At 47.8% G+C, this 16,865-nt stretch overlaps 1 protein-coding gene across 2 annotated transcripts in view; it reads left to right on the top strand.

The window, feature by feature from the left end:
- The window catches only part of LOC143767209 (uncharacterized), a 28,749-nt gene that overhangs the window by 4,480 nt on the left and 7,404 nt on the right, over positions 1–16,865 (top strand). Inside the window, exon 2 of one of the 2 annotated variants that reach the window (XM_077255356.1) lies at positions 11,822–11,960. The exons of the other annotated variant lie outside the window; for it this stretch is intronic. Within the exon in view, the coding sequence (XP_077111471.1) occupies positions 11,822–11,960 (139 nt within the window). The remainder of the gene's footprint in view (positions 1–11,821; positions 11,961–16,865) is intronic. 2 annotated transcript variants of the gene reach the window in all.

The raw sequence follows: 16,865 nt of genomic DNA, 5'->3' as shown, positions 1-16,865 counted from the left end.
TGTGTCCGCCGTAATCCAATTAATACCATTGTCCCACGTCGATCTCCTGTGGAGAGCTGTAACATCAGCCGATGCGACCGCTCTTCAGGGGCTCCGGGATACAATGACTGAAGGTATCCTTCCGCACTGTATCCCTTGGCCGCTGTGAGTACAGTAGAGTTCAGACTGTCACTTGCGGCACAGCTGCATGGGAAAATTCTCACGCAGCTGTGCCATAAAATGGGAGCAATGAACTAAAGTAACCTCTTCCGTGATGCACTGCAGGAGCCATTGTCTCCTGTCAGTGTGTCAATGAAGGTCTGTAGAGTTGTCACATCTCCTGATTTGACAGCTCTATAGGGGAGATCGTCATAGGACACAATTAATTGGACTGCGTCGGACAGGGAGTATACGGTTGGTTTATTATTTGCAGGCGATCGAGGGCGTCGCAGGAATTAGGCGTGGTTGTAAGTATGGTGAAATTAAGATTAAAATACTTCTTTCTGGCGGTGTCTTTTTTATTTTTTAACTCTTTCTCTACTAGAGGATTAGCAATGGATAGGTATCTTATTGATGCCTATCCATTACTAACCGGACTTAATGTCACCTTACAATACAAAGGTGACAGTAATCCCTTATTACCCCATTCAGGGCAGTGGGAAAAGAGAGGCCAAGTGCCGGAATTGGCACATCTTACAGATGCGCCATTTCTGGGACGGCTGGGAGCTGGTGTTTGTAGTCAGGGGGCGCCAATATCCATGGCCTCTTCCTAGGCTATGAATAGATATCTATGTATCCATAGATCTATCTATCTCATTCCTTCTATCTAGCGATAGAAGGAATAAGATACATAGATGATAAATAAATAGATCTATAGATACAGTAAAAAATGGATAACAGCAAAAAAAAAGTTTGAAAAAAAGTGGACTTTATTGCCCAAATGGAGTGGCAACGTTTCGGATGTGATAACCTTTCTCAAGCATATCACATCCGAAACGTTGCCACGCCATTTGGGCAATAAAGTCCACTTTTTTGCAAACTTTTTTTGCTGTTTTCCTTTTTTTACTTTACTATTGGAAACCATTTGACTGCTGGTTGGGAAAGCTTTGCATGACACGAGGCAATACTAGATGCTGTTCCAATTTTTTCTCTAGATAGAGCTATAGATAGAGCATAGGGCAGCACGGTGGCTCAGTGGTTAGAACTGCAGCGCTGGGGTCCTGGGTTCAAATCTCACCAAGGACAACACCTGCAAGGAGTTTGTATGTTCTCCCTGTGTTTGCGTGGGATTCCTCCGGGTACTCCGGTTTCTTTCCACATTCCAAAGGCATACTGATAGGGAATTTAGATTGTGAGCCCCATCGGGGACAGCAATGATAATGTGTGCAAACTGTAAAGTGCTGCGGAATAGGTTAGCGCTATATAAAAATAAAGATTATTATTATTAGATATTATCTATAGATCCATCTGTCTGTGTGTAATGGAGTGTGGGTTGGACAAATGTAAAAGAGGAGGTTGGACAAGAAATTACATCACAAATTTTTTGTTTTGTTCATTAATAGATCTTTATTTAGCTTTCAAAAACGCATCAAAAACGCGTAGATTTTTCCCTGCGTTTTCTGGCATGAGATGCGGATTCAGTGCAGAAAAATCCGCAGGCACATCTGCAACGTGTGCACATACCCTACAAGTTCCTGTTCGTGCTGGAGCCCCTGCTGTCCGCCTACAGGAACAAGTTCGGGGAGATCAAGGAGTACCAGCAAAGGTACAGACTGCAGATCGTGCGCCAGTAGCAGTCCGCCGCTGCATCCAAGGGGGACGACGTCACCTCTGAGTTCCTGCGGTACCTGCTGGACGAGAAGATGAACAAGCGCACTGGATGCCCATCTACCAGCTGTGCCAGCCCTGTGCCATGCCCTAAAACTTCATCGGCACCTACGAGCGCCTGCGGGAGGACGCTAACCGGGTGCTGGACGCCATCAGCGCACATGACAAGATGGAGGAGCACAAAACAGGATGAGGGCTGCACATGACAGGGAGGGGGCGCATGAAAAGATTAGGGCACAGGATGGAAGCAGCACATACCAGGATGGAGACCATATACCAATATAAATGCTCGCCACCTGGGCGTAGAACGGGTTCAATAGCTAGTAATTGCTATAATACTGTTCTTTATGTACAAGAATATAACTGCTAACATACTGTAGCCTTATATTGCTCCTATGTACAAGAATATAACTACTACTAGATGGAGGCCCGATGCTAATGCATCGGGAGGGCGGTAATGTCACGATGGGGGCAGGCATGTGGCGCTGTTGTTGCCTAATGGCATCCTGTCATAATCTAATGACTTTTGCATCAGGGGACTCATGTGCTTGACGCCTATGCTTATATGCATTGTTTTTGTCCCAGCGATGCTGTTGCTCTTCAAGAGTCTCATTTGCCCTTTGCTGCTTTCCTTTCATTGTCATTGGCATACTTTTTAGGAGGAGCCATGTTGGCGTTGATATTTGACTTTTAAAGGGGTTTTCCTATGAACAAAAGTTAATTATAAAAATTGGCCGTGTCTGACCATGTACCGAACATACAACAGCTCCTGGGCAGGGGAGGAAGCAAAAGACAATACTGACATTACAGAAGGAGATCTCAGAGAATACATTTTGTGAGGTTAAATATTTTTTAAAAACAGTCAGTGAAATATTTTACCTCACAAAATGAATCCTCTGTGATCTTCTGCTGTAATGTCAATATTGTCTTTTGCTTCCTCCCCTGCCCAGGAGATGTGGTATGCTCCGTACACAGGGGTTAGGGTTAGAATTAGGGTTAGGCCGGGATCACACAAATGCGAGATACGGCCGAGTCTCACAGGTGAAAACCCAGCTCTGGCACCGGCACTCCGGAGCGGAGCATGCAGCTCCATGTATTGCTGTGCGGCTGTATCTCGCGTATGTGTGGTCCCGGCCTTAGGGTTGCAATTAGGGTGAGAATTAGGCTGTGTGCACACGGTGCGGATTTGGCTGTGGATCCGCAGCAGATTCGGCTGTGGATCCGCAGCAGATTCGTAGCAGTTTTCCATCACGTTTACAGTACCATGTAAACCTATGGAAAACCAAATCTGCTGTGCCCATGGTGCAGACAATACCGCTCGGTATTTTCCGCAGCATGGCAATTCTTTGTGCGGATTCCGCAGCGTTTTACACCTGTTCCTGTATAGGAATCCGCTGGTGGAATCCGCACAAAAAACACTGGAAATCCGAGGTAAATTGGCAGGTAAAACGCAGCGCATTTTACCTGCGGATTTTTCAAAAACAGTGCGGAAAAATCCGCACACAAATCCGCAACTTGGGCACATAGCCTTAGGGTTTGGAATGAGGATTAGGGTTGTAATTAGGGTTAAGATTAGGGTTAGTGTCATGGTTGGGATTAGGGGTGTGTTGGAGTTAGGGTTGTGATTAGGGTCATTGTTAGAGTTGGGATTAGGGTTAGGGATAGTGTTGGAGTTAGAATTGAGGGGTTTCCACTGTTTAGGCACATCAGGGGGTCTCCAAACGCGACATGGCGCCACTATTGATTCCAGCCAATCTTGCGTTCAAAAAGTCAAATGGTGCTCCCTCCCTTCCGAACCCCGACGTGTGCCCAAACAGTGGTTTACCCCCATATATGGGGTACCAGCATACTCAGGACAAACTGGAGAACAACTTTTGGGGTCCAATTTCTCCTGTCATCCTTGTGAAAATAAAAAATTGTGGGTTAAAAAACGGTAATTAGTTCTTACCGGTAATTGTATTTCCAGAAATCAACCTGACAGCACCATTGGAGGATGTCCTTCTTACCCTCAGTGGGACAGGAACAACAAGCGGTTAAAAGGACCCTCCCCACTCCACCCACCAGTGATTTTCTAAGTACCACATCTGGATGGATGCAAAGAGAGTTTATTAACCGTTATACACCAATGTTACATCACATAAGTTAATAGTATAAACTTGCAGTGGGAGGGAACTAGTAGTGTTGTCAGGTGGATTCCTGGAAATACAATTACCGGTAAGATCTAATTACCGTTTTGTGACTTTGGTAAGGTATTTCAGCAGCATAGGTGGGGAATCAGGGTACACAAAATACACTATTTAAAGGTATTTTTATCTCATACTGAAAAAACGGGGTGACAGGTTCCCTTTAATTCTATCCTGTCGTCAAAGATCTGAAGATATGGGTTCTGAGTGGAAAGGGCCTGCATCTCCCCCAGCCTTTTAGCTGATGTGATGGCAATCAGGAAGGCAGTTTTAAAGGAGAGATTGGCTATGCTCATATCTTCTGATAACAAGTACGGGGTTTTACACAGGGCATTAAGGACCAAGTTTAGGTCCCAAGGAGGAGTTGATTTTCTCACAAGTGGTCTCATTCTCTGTGTAGCCCTGGAAAATCTTGCTATCCAAGGATGGGAGGCTAGTGACATATCAAAAAAGACACTAAGCGCTGCAATCTGTACTTTTAAAGTACTAGGCTGGAGGCCCTTCTCAAATCCGAGTTGAAGGAAGTCGAGGATTCTGGGAATGTCCGGTTTTGAGGTATCCACAGAAACTTCTCCCAGAAAGGAACAATACCGCTTCCAGATTTTGTTGTAAATCGCAGAAGTCACAGGCTTTCTGCTATCTTCCTGAGTGTCTTCGGTATCAGAGGAAGAGGCGGAAATGCGTACAGGAGACCTTCTCCCCAATACTGAGACAAGGCGTCTACTGCAGTGGCTCCGTCTAAAGGATTGAGGGAGAAAAATGCTCTGGTCTTTGTATTTGACCTTGTGGCAAAAAGATCAACCTGAGGTGTTCCCCATTTCTGGCACAGACTGCTGAATACTTCTGGGTTCAGTTCCCATTCTCCGGGATGTACAGACGTTCTGCTCAAGAAATCTGCCACTTGATTCTTGGCGCCTTCCAGGTGAACTGCCGAGATGGATTTGACAGATTTCTCTGCCCATCTGAAAATCTGGTCTGCTAGGTGTTGCAGCGGTGGATGCTTCGGACCTCCTTGGTGTCTTAGAAATGCCACTGCTGTGACATTGTCGGACAGTATCCTTACATGTCTGCCCCTGATTTGTGACTGGGCCTGGTACAACACCTTCCAGATCGCATACAGCTCCCTGAAATTTGATGATATTGCGGCAATCTGAGGAGTCCATTCTCCCTTGATAGTATGTCCTTTCTATATGACCGCCCCATCCGTATTGACTGGCGTCTGTGGTAACCGTAACACAGGGATCGAGTATCCATGGAACTCCCTCTCTCATGTTTTCCGGTGTGGTCCACTAGGTTAGGGATCTCTTTACTGACGGAGACACAATCATCTTTTTGTCTAGGGAACTCTGTTTCCTGTTCCAAGATCCCAAGACCTGCCTCTAACTCCCGCGAGTGGAATTGGCTCCATTTCACACAGGGTATGCATGCTGTCATGAAGCCCAGAATCCTCATTGCCTCTCTTATGGAGGGTGTACTTCTCCTGAATTGGTGTATGTGCCTGATTAAGGCCGCCTGTCTGTCTTCTGGTAAAAAAGATGTTCTGACATTGGAGTCAAGTATGACCCCCAAAAATGTCATTCTGGAGTCTGGGACCAGGCAGGATTTCTTCCAATTCACAATCAACCCTAGATCCTGTAGGATGGAAAGTGTGAAGCTGCAGTCTATTCTGAGAAGTTTCTCTGATCTCGCCATTATCAGAAAGTCATTCAGATATGATACTATGGTCACATTCTGGTTTCTTAGATAGGCCACAACTTCTGACATCAGTTTGGTGAATATCCTGGGCACCGAAGCAAGCCCGAAGGGGAGACATCTGAACTGGAAGTGATATAATACTCGTTCATTAGGGCAAATCTCAGGAATTTTGGTAGGAAGCATGTATCGGGACATGATAGTATGCATTGCTTAGGTCTAGGGTGCACATCACCATGTCCTTGTCTATGAGAGGCGTTGTGGATCTTATAGATTCCATCCTGAATCTTTTGTACCGGACCCATCTGTTTAGTGGTTTTAAATTTATGATCGTCCGGGAGTCCCCCGACGTTTTTTTATTGAAAATAAATGGGAGTAATGGCCCTTGCCTCTTTCTGAGATGGGTACTGGAGTTATTGCCTCTAATTCTATCAACTCCTGGATGTTTGTCCACATAGAGGAGTCTGAGAGCGGACAGGGTCGGGTTACAACAAATCTTTCTGGGGGACTGCTGGAGAACTCTAGTTTGTACCCCTGAGCAATTACTTGCAGAATCTAAGGATTTTGGGATACTTTCTGCCAACCCCCTAGGAATTTTTGTAACCGACCACCCACCTTGATGTCATTTATTTGGCTTTCCTGTACCTGCACTTGGGAAGATGGAGTCTCTACCCTTTCCATCCTTGGGATAAGACCACCTCCCAGTCTTCCCTTTCCCCCTGTAGTCTGTCTTCTGACTAGGTCGGGATCTACGAAAGGGCTGGTACTTTTTTGTATTTTCCTCAGGGAAGCCTTTCTTTTTATCTGAGGCCTTTTCTAGAATGTCATCCAGAATAGGCCCAAATACTTTATTCCCTGAGAATGGGATTCCGCACAACTTATTTTTTGACTGGATATCCCCCGACCAGGTCTTTAGCCAGATGGCTCTTCTGGCCGCGTTGGATAAAGACTCGCTTCTGGCAGCGAAGCGTACAGATTCAGCAGCAGCGTCTGCCATAAAGTCTGTAGCCAGTTTAAGCAACGGCAGGGATTTGAGAATAACATCTCTGGAAGTCTTAGCTTTGAGATGTTCCTCCAAATCGTCTATCCATAGATGCATTGACCGGGCTACCGATGTTGCAGCTATATTGGCCCGTATTATTGCTGCGGAGGACTCCCAAGTTCTCCTGAGCAGACCATCTGCTTTGCGATCCATAGGATCCTTCAATAAGGAGGAGTCCTCAAATGGGATTGAGGTCTTCTTCGCCACTTTTGCTAATGGAACATCAATCTTGGGAACTTCATCCCACACTTTAATGTCCTCTGGGTTATAAGGCAAACGGAGTCTGAAGTCTCTGGGTACCACTAGTCTCTTCTTCGCTTCCTGCCATTCCTCCAGAATCATGGAACGTATGTGGTTGTTGACGGGAAAAACCTTTGTGACCTGGGCATGTAATCCGCCAAACATCTCATCCTTGATCGAGGTCTCCTCTGGCGTGTCCTGTAACTGCATGGTGTTACGTACAGCATACAGAAGCTCATCTGTGTCTGCCGCAGAGAAGAGATATCTCTTCCCTCTGCCCAATGATCCGTCTCTTTCTTCCTGGTCAGAATCTTCCGAAACCTCTCCTTCGGAAGAGGGGCTAGACTCCCTTGGCCTCTTCCGTGAGATTTGTGGTTCTGACTGACTTGTTTGGGGAAGATTCAAGCTTGAGATGGATGCCTGAACCTCTTGCCGAATCATTGTCCTCATACTGGAGAGCAACGCAGTTTGTTCATCCCCCACAATCTTGGATGTGCATGATTTGCATAATGGCTTCCGCCAATTTTCTGGAAACTTAGTGGCACATATTGGGCATTTACTTTTCCCAGATTTTTTCCTTTCGGATGTGGGAATGGGAGGCGCTGCCTAGGATAGATAGAGATACATATGGAATACTACGTAGGTAGGGGAGCAGGGGGAGGGGTGAGCTTTGTGGTATGGCTTAATATAGCCCACTCACGTGCCCCTGAAGCTGGTCAGTCCCCTCAGGTCTGGCTGTCTCCTCCATAGTAAGGACAATTCCTGCTGTATAGCCAGGTGCTCCTTTGTCAGGATGGCCGGCGGCATAAAGACCCCCTTAGTAAGTTTATATAGAATTTACCTGGTTGATCCTGCCCTCCTTACCGCCGCTGCGGTTGACCGCGCTGTACTCCTCACTGAGGCCGGCGCTGCTGCCGGCACCATTCTCCCACGCTGGCCGCGACCGGAAGTGACGTGGCCGTCGCGGCCGGAAGTGATGCTGGAGCTGGTCGCGTGCTGGAAGCGACCACCGCCCCGACTCCCCGGCAGGCAGGCACCCGGACCGAGAGCCCCCTATACGGAGGAAGAGGACCCGACCCCAGGAGCAGCGCTACACTGGGGAGGCTGAGGGATCCCCCATAGCAGGTATCAGCCGCAGATGTCTTGCGGCAGGGAAGGGAAAGGCTGGGCCCCCCGATCCCCACCATCTGCACAGCACCGTCGGAGGATACGCTTGCCGTTCCTATCCGCAGTGGGACAGGAAAAACACTGGTGGGTGGAGTGGGGAGGGTCCTTTTAACCGCTTGTTGTTCCTGTCCCACTGAGGGTAAGAAGGACGTCCTCCAATGGTGCTGTCAGGTGGTGAACTGGAAAATCATTTTTGAGGAAAGAAAAAAGTTTTATTTTCACGGCTCTGCATTGTAAACTTCTGTGAAGCACTTGAGGGTTGAAAGTGTTCACCACTCATCTAGATAAGTTCCTTGGGGGGTCTAGTTTGCAAAATAAATAATAATAATACTGCCCCCTATGTACAGGAATATAACTACTACTAGATGGTGGCCCGATTCTAACGCATCGGGTATTCTAGAATATGCATGTCCACGTAGTATATTGCACAGCCCACGTAGTATATTGCCCAGCCAAGTAGTATATTGCCCAGCCAAGTAGTATATTGCCCAGTGACGTAGTATACAGCACAGAGCCACGTAGTATATTGCACAGCGACGTAGTATACAGCACAGAGCCACGTAGTATATTACCCAGCCACGTAGTATATTGGCCAGTCACGTAGTATATTGCCCAGCCACGTATGTCACAGGTTAAAAAATAAACGTATACTCACCTTCCGAGGGCCCCTTGTAGTTCTGTCGCCTGTGTGCGGTGCAGGCGGCAGCTTAAGGTCCCAGGGTGTGATGACGTCGCGGTCACATGACCGTGACGTTATGGCAGGTCCTTCTCGCGCAGAACCTGTGATGATGTCGCGGTCACATGACCGTGACGTCATGGCAGGTCCTTCTCGCATACCATCCTCGTCACCGGAACCTGCCGCTTGCATGGAGCGGTCACCGGAGCGTTGCGAGGAGCGAGAAAAGCGGCGGAAGGTGAGTATATAATGATTTTTTTTATTTTTTTAATTATTTTTAACATTAGATGTTATTACTATTGACGCTGTATAGGCAGCATCAATAGTAAAAACTTGGTCACACAGGGTTAATAGCGGCGGTAACGGAGTGAGTTACCCGCGGAATAACGTAGTCCGTTACCGCTGGCATTAACCCAGTGTGAGCGGTGACTGCAGGGAGTATGGAGCGGGCGCCGGGCACTGACGGCGGGGAAGTAGGGAGGGACTAATTGGACTGTGGCTGTCACTGATTGGTCGCGGCAGCCATGACAGGCAGCTGGCGAGACCAATCAGCTACTTGGATTCCATGACAGACAGAGGCCGCGACCAATGAATATCCGTGACAGAAGGACAGACAGACGGAAGTGACCCTTAGACAATTATATAGTAGATAATACTAAGCCCTTATGTACAATAACCTAACTACCATAATACTGCCCCCTATGTACAAGAATATAACTACTATAATACTGACCCCTATGTACAATAATATAACTAATATAATACTGACCCCTATGTACAGGAATATAACTACTATAATACTGACCGCTACGTACAATAATATAACTACTATAATACTGCCCCTATGTACAATAATATAACTACTATAATACTGCCCCCTATGTACAAGAATATACTATAATACTGTTACTATGTACAAGAATATAACTACTATAATACTGACCTACTGACCCCTATGTACAAGAATATAACTACTTTAATACTCCTATGTACAGGAATATAACTACTATAATACTGCTCCTATGTACAAGAATATAACTACTATAATACTGCCCTCTATGTACAAGAATATAACTACTATAATACTGCCTCCTATGTACAGGAATATAACTACTATAATACTGCTCCTATGCAGGGCCGTATTTGCCACTAGGCACTTGAGGGCACATGCCTAGGGCGCCAGGATGCAGGGGGGGGGGGGCGCACTTGAGCTAGGTTTTTTTTCCCCTCTCTCTTTTTTTTTTTTTTTTATGAAAGTCCGGGGTCAAGTGCCCGCCCCCCCTCCTTCCCGCATATTCATCACCTTAATGCAGAGATGCCGGGTAGGTTCTGCGCCGCGCGGTGAGTATGACAGGGGAGAAGGATGGGGGAGCCATGCACGCAGGGGAGGAGGATGGGGGAGCCATGCACGCAGGGTGAGAGGATAGAGGAGCCATGCACGCAGGGGAGAAGGATGGGGGAGCCATGCACGCAGGGGAGAAGGATGGGGGAGCCATGCACGCAGGGGAGAAGGATGGGGGAGCCATGCACACAGGGGAGAAGGATGGGGGAGCCATGCACGCAGGGGAGAAGGATGGGGGGGAGCCATGCACGCGGGGTAGAATAGAGGAGATATGCACGCAGGGTAGGAGGATAGAGGAGCCATGCACGCATGGGAGGAGGATAGGGGAGCCATGCACGCAGGAGAGGAGGATAGAGGAGCCGTGCACGCAGGGGAGGAGGATAGAGGAGCCGTGCACGCAGGGTGAGAGGATAGAGGAGCCGTGCACGCAGAGGAGAAGGATGGGGAAGCCATGCACGCAGGGTGGGAGGATAGAGGAGCCGTGCACGCAGGGTGAGAGGATAGAGGAGCCATGCACGCAGGGGAGAGGGATGGGGGGAGCCATGCACGCAGGGGAGGAGTATGGGGGAGCCATGCACGCAGGGTGAGAGGATATAGGAGCCATGCACGCAGGAGAGAAGGATGGGGGGAGCCATGCACGTAGGGTGGGAGGATAGAGGAGCCATGCACGCAGGGTGAGAGGATAGAGGAGCCATGCACGCAGGGGAGAAGGATGGGGGGAGCCATGCATAAAAGGGTGAGAAGGATGGGGGAGCCATGCACGCAGGGTGAGAGTATAGAGGAGCCATGCATGCAGGGGAGGATAGGGGAGCCATGCATGCAGGGTGAGAGGATAGAGGAGCCATGCACGCAGGGTGAGAGTATAGAGGAGCCATGCATGCAGGGGAGGATAGGGGAGCCATGCACGCAGGGGAGAAGGATAGGGGAGCCATGCACGCAGGGTGAGAGGATAGAGGAGCCATGCACGCAGGGTGAGAGGATGGGGGAGCCATGCACGCAGGGTGAGAGGATGGGGGAGCCATGCACGCAGGGTGAGAGGATGGGGGAGCCATGCACGCAGGGTGGGAGGATGGGGGAGCCATGCACGCAGGGTGGGAGGATGGGGGAGCCATGCACGCAGGGTGGGAGGATGGGGGAGCCATGCACGCAGGGTGGGAGGATGGGGGAGCCATGCACGCAGGGTGGGAGGATGGGGGAGCCATGCACGCAGGGTGGGAAGATGGAGGAGCCATGCACGCAGGGTGGGAAGATGGAGGAGCCATGCACGCAGGGTGGGAAGATGGAGGAGCCATGCACGCAGGGTGGGAAGATGGAGGAGCCATGCACACAGGGTGGGAAGATGGAGGAGCCATGCACGCAGGGTGGGAAGATGGAGGAGCCATGCACGCAGGGTGGGAAGATGGAGGAGCCATGCACGCAGGGTGGGAAGATGGAGGAGCCATGCACGCAGGGTGGGAAGATAGAGTATAAATATGGAGTATAAATACTGGGCCCTATAGGGGGGACACAGTGTAAGAGGACAGTGTGAAGAGGGGGCCGGTATAGAAAGGAGAGGTCAGTGTGTAGAGCATGTACCATAAGAGGGACAGTGTGGGGGTCATATTTTGTGCAGACAATATAGTGAGGGGCAATTTTTTATTCAGGAGCATTATAATGACACTTCTATCTTTAAGGGCGTCATGTGGAGATTTTCTGCAAAAGAGCGGAGAAGATGGAGGTCTGCAGAGACGGCTGTGGATGAGAAAACTCATCATGGGATCTGGACAAGATGAAGAAAAGAAGAATGGCTCCAGAGACGACGTCATCTATAAGGTACCTGGATGTAAATGTTATTTGTGATACTAACCAACTCTCATGTCTTTATTTATGTTAGGAGCATTAAAGGGGACCTCCAGGTTTTGTGAGGAGTCTGCAGTCATTCTTTGTGACTGCAGACTTCAGAATTCTCACATTGCGCACTGCATGCTGTCGGGATTCTCCCATGCTGGGGATTTACATTAATGCGGTCACATGCTGACTAGACATGTGTGGCCTCTGTCAATGAAAATGAACTGAGCGAGGCCTGACACGTTTAGTCGGAATGTGGTCAGACGTATACAAATCACATGCTTATGCTGACATGACAGTCCACCGGCAAGGGAGAATCCTAAAAGTGTGCAGTGCATTAGTTGTGAGAATTCCGAAGCTCTGCAGGTTCCAGTAGTCTTCAGATGGACACTTCACTCATATGCGATTTTCATACTCATGGTCCTGTGACAACGAGCTTCTCTTCTGCTTCTCTCAGTTTTTCACTGAACATGGAGAGCATTAGGGAGAGGAGCTCGTGCGCACATGACTGAGTGTGCAAATCGCATATGTCCTTGGCGGAGGGGGGGGGGGTAAGGCCCCAAAATGAATTCTTGCCTCTGGTGCCAGAAAAATGATAATTACTTACTGGTAATTTGATTTTCCAGAACCATGACAGCACCGTACGCGAGAGAGATGGCATCCGCCCCAGGAGCAGGAAACCTGCAGCAGTTTTTTTCAGAGTATGGAAGATGACCGCTTTGTTAGTACACACTTGTATATTATATTCATTTTGTATAGCTCCTTTATTAGTTTCTATATACATATATACACATATAGCCTTTATATATATTTTTACTCATATGTATTAAAGGTTTTTTGTTTTTTTTTTGTGAATCACACAACCATCACCAAGATAGGGCGGGAATTAATGGGGTGCTGTCATGGTTCTGGAAAATCAAATTACCAGTAAGTAATTATCATTTTTTCCCTTCACCATGACAGCACCGTACGTGAGAGGAAGAAATAGAAAGACTCCTAGGGTGGGACAACAGCAGATAGAACCTTTCTCCCGCAAGACAAGTTTGATAGACCTAAGTCTAGCCTATAATGTCGGAAGAAGGTGGAGGGTGAAGACCATACTGCCGCTCTACAAATCTGTTCCACCGAAGCGTTTGCCCTTTCCGCCCAGGATGTGGCAACCGCACGCGTGGAGTGAGCCGTATCACCCTGTGGGGGAACTTGGCCAGAAGAGGAATATGAAAGTGAAATAGCCGTACGCAACCACCGTGCAATAGTTGCCTTTGAGGCCTTTTTTCCCCTGTTTGTCCCCTGGAAGGCGACAAAAAAGGGCTGATGACTGACGCCAAGATTTTGTAGCTTCTATGTATTGAAGCAGGCAGCGTCTGACATCAAGACAATGGAAGGTTTGTTCTCCCTGGCAAAATTATTTCCTGGTCTCTATGAAATTTTGAGTTGACCTTTGGAAGGAAGGCCGGGTCAGTTTTAATAACCACTTTATCATCCTGAAAGGTAGTGTAAGGGGGGTTCACTGAAATAGCTTGCAGCTCGCAGGTACGTCGGGCTGAAGTTAAAGCAACCAGGAGGACCGTTTTCAGGGTTAAGGCTTTTATTGAAATGGAAGCAAGAGGCTCAAAGGAGGAAACAGTTAGGGCATTTAAAACTAAATTTAGATCCCAGGGAGGCACCTTAGGTAACAATTTTGAGGGTCTGGATGTAAAGGAGGCTCGGATGAACCTATAGACCCAAGGGTGGTCAGCAAGTTTTTGATCAAACAGCCCACCCAGGGCGGAGACTTGCACCTTTAAGGTGCTAGTAGATAGCCCCCTCTCTAACCCTCCTTGAAGAAATTCTAGAATTTCTTTTACCGGAATTTCTTGGCTCGATACAGACAATTGTCGCCCCAAGAATTCCAGGAATTTCTGCCAGATTTTCAGCTATTTTTGTGATGTGACCTTTTTTCTGCTAGCGAGCAATGTCACTAAAGGGTTTGAGAATCCTCTTGCTAACAGGAGCCCCCTCTCAAGTTCCAGGCGGTGAGATGTAGCCTGTGTACTTGGGGGTGTTGCACTGGTCCCTGGTGTAGGAGATCCGACGTATCCGGAAGAATCCACGGGTCCGAGATAGACATGCGTCTGAGCCATGTGAACCATGCCCTTTTTGGCCAAAAGGGCGCTATAAGGATTACTCGTGCTTTGTCTTCCCGAATTTTCTTGAGGACTGTCGGTATTAACGGTATCGGGGGAAATGCATATGCTAGATGAAAGTTCCATCGGTACAGAAGAGCATCTACTCCCTCCGGGTTTTCCCTTGGGTTCAGAGAATAGAACTTTTTCACCTTCCGATTTTCTTTTGTGGCAAATAAGTCTATTTCTGGAATGCTCCAGTTGGCACAGATTTTCCCAATATTCCCTGGTTCAGGGACCACTCTCCTTGGTGTAATATGTGACGGCTTAAGAAATCGGCTATTTGATTCTCTGACCCTCTTAAGTATGTTCCTGCTAAGGAAAGAAGGTTGTTCTCGACCCACATGAACAGTTCTTTGGCCTCTGCCATAAGGGACGCTGATCTTGTGCCTCTTTGCTGATTTATGTAAGCTATCGCTGTGTTGTTGTCAGACAACACTACCACATGTCTTCCTCGTACTCTTTCTCCTATGTGTAGAAGTGCTTTCCTCACTGCCATCAGTTCTTTTAGATTTGAAGATGCTGCTCTCATTGAGGCCCCCCATTGACCTTGTAGGACCTGACCCTCCAGATGTGCTCCCCACCCCCATGGGCTCGTATCGGTAGTCAGGATTACTGGATTCTGTACTGACCAAGGCACCGCTTTGCTTAAATTTTCCACTCTCATCCACCATTCTAATGAGTCTTGAACCCTTGAAGATAGAAGAATTTTCCGATTCAGGTTGTATGGATTCTTCCTTTGCTCGGCTAGTATCTGCCATTTTAATTCTCTCGTGTGGTTTTGTGCCCACCGGGTCGCCGGAATCGTTGCCGTTAGGACACCTAAGAGCGACATTGCATTCCGCAGTGAAATGGACTGTCCTAGTTGGAACAGCTGTATCTTCTGTTGTATAGCTTGGATTTTCCTCTCTGGGAGGATACACTCCTGCTTGACCGAATCCAATAGAATCCCCAGGAATTCTTGAGTTTGAGCTGGGATCAGTTTTGATTTCTTTAGGTTTATAATCCAACCTAGCTTGGTCAGTACCTCCAGTACTCTTGCGACTGCGTTTTTGCAATTTTCTTCGCTGTTTGCCACTACCAAAAAATCGTCCAGATAGGGTACTAGTATTATGTCTTCCTTTCTGATGAAAGATGCTACTTCGGAAATGATTTTTGTAAAAATACGGGGAGCTATAGTTACCCCGAAGGGAAGGCATTGATATTGCAGATGGGTGGGAACTTTTGCAATGTTTACCACTAGTCTTAGGTATTGTTGGTGTTGGCCAGCAATTGGCACATGGTAGTAAGCATCTGTTAGATCTATTCCTGCCATGTAACAGTCCGGGTCGAGAACTTTTATTGCCGTTCTTAGAGTCACTATTTTGAAACTTTCCACTTGAATATAGCGGTTTAGTGCTTTCAAGTTGAAAATTGTTCTTAACGAGCCATCTGGCTTTGGTGTAAGGAACAAGGTGCTGTAGAAACCTTTCCCTGTGTCCTGATGGGGTACTCTTATTAGGAATCCTTTTTGCATGAGGAGATGAATCTCTCTCTCTCTAGTGTGGCCTGATTTTTTCCCGCCACTTGGGTCATTATCATGCGATTCGGTGGGGGGCTGGAGAATTTGAACTTTAGGCCTTCCGAAACTAGGTTGATTACCCAATGAGACGCTGGTAATGCTGCCCAGTGACGGACAAACCATCGGAGTCTTCCCCCCCACTGGGATCCTGGCGTCATTGATGTTTGGGGTCAGGTTTGGGGGGAGGTTTATTGAAAAGGAATCCTCTCTCTTTCCTCTCTTTCCACTGTCTACCCCGTACCGACCTATCGTCTGAACGGCCACGGCCTCCTCTGTATCCGTACCCACGAAAGGATGAACGAGAGGTCTCCCATCGGCGCCTAGGAAAGGAAGGAGGCGGAAAACGTTTCTTCTTATCCGATGCTTTTTCTAGAATCTCATCCAAGGATTTACCAAACAGATATTGTCTTTCACAGGGTACTCCACAGAGTTTAACTTTAGATTGGAAGTCAACAGTCCAATTCTTCAGCCATAATGCTCTACGTCCTGAATTGGATAAAGCACATGCACGGGCGGCACCTCTGACAGAATCAATTGAAGCATCCGCTAGGAATCTTGCTGCGCCCTGTAGGGAGGGTAATGCTTCAAGTAGACTCTCTCTCGGGCATTTGTTTTTAAGCTGGACACTCAGTTCCTCCAACCACTTAACCATAGCACGTGCTGTGCAAGTGGCGGCCACCCCGGGTATAAACGACCATGTCGCTGCCTCCCAAGCAGACTTCAGGAAAGCATCCGCTTTCTTGTCAAGGGGATCTTTTAGGGCTCCCATGTCCTCAAATGGTAACGCTACTCCCTTAGAGGTTCTACCAATGGCTGCATCCAATTTAGGAGCCTTTTCCCACTTCTCACAGACCTCTTCATCAAATGGATATTTGCGCTTCAATGCTTGAGGGATAGATATCTTTTTATTGGGTTTTTTCCTTTCTCTTTTGACTAGATTTAAGATATTATCATGGAAAGGAAAAAATTTACACTTTTTCCCTTCCAAATTGCTGAACATAGTGTCCTGGATTGATCGCGGCTCTTTAGGGGTTTCTACCCCCATGGTCGCTCTAACAAGTTTAAGCAGTTTCCCGATATCTTCAGATTGAAAATAGGGGTGGCCATACTCCTCATCCGAGGAGTCCAGATCAGAGGCATCAGAAGGGGTTAATTCTCCCGGTT

This window comes from Ranitomeya variabilis, chromosome 1, assembly GCF_051348905.1.
Source record: "Ranitomeya variabilis isolate aRanVar5 chromosome 1, aRanVar5.hap1, whole genome shotgun sequence".
In the NCBI taxonomy this organism is placed as follows: domain Eukaryota; kingdom Metazoa; phylum Chordata; class Amphibia; order Anura; family Dendrobatidae; genus Ranitomeya; species Ranitomeya variabilis.
Note: the sequence above shows the minus strand (reverse complement) of the source record. Positions and strands in the feature narration are given on the sequence as shown.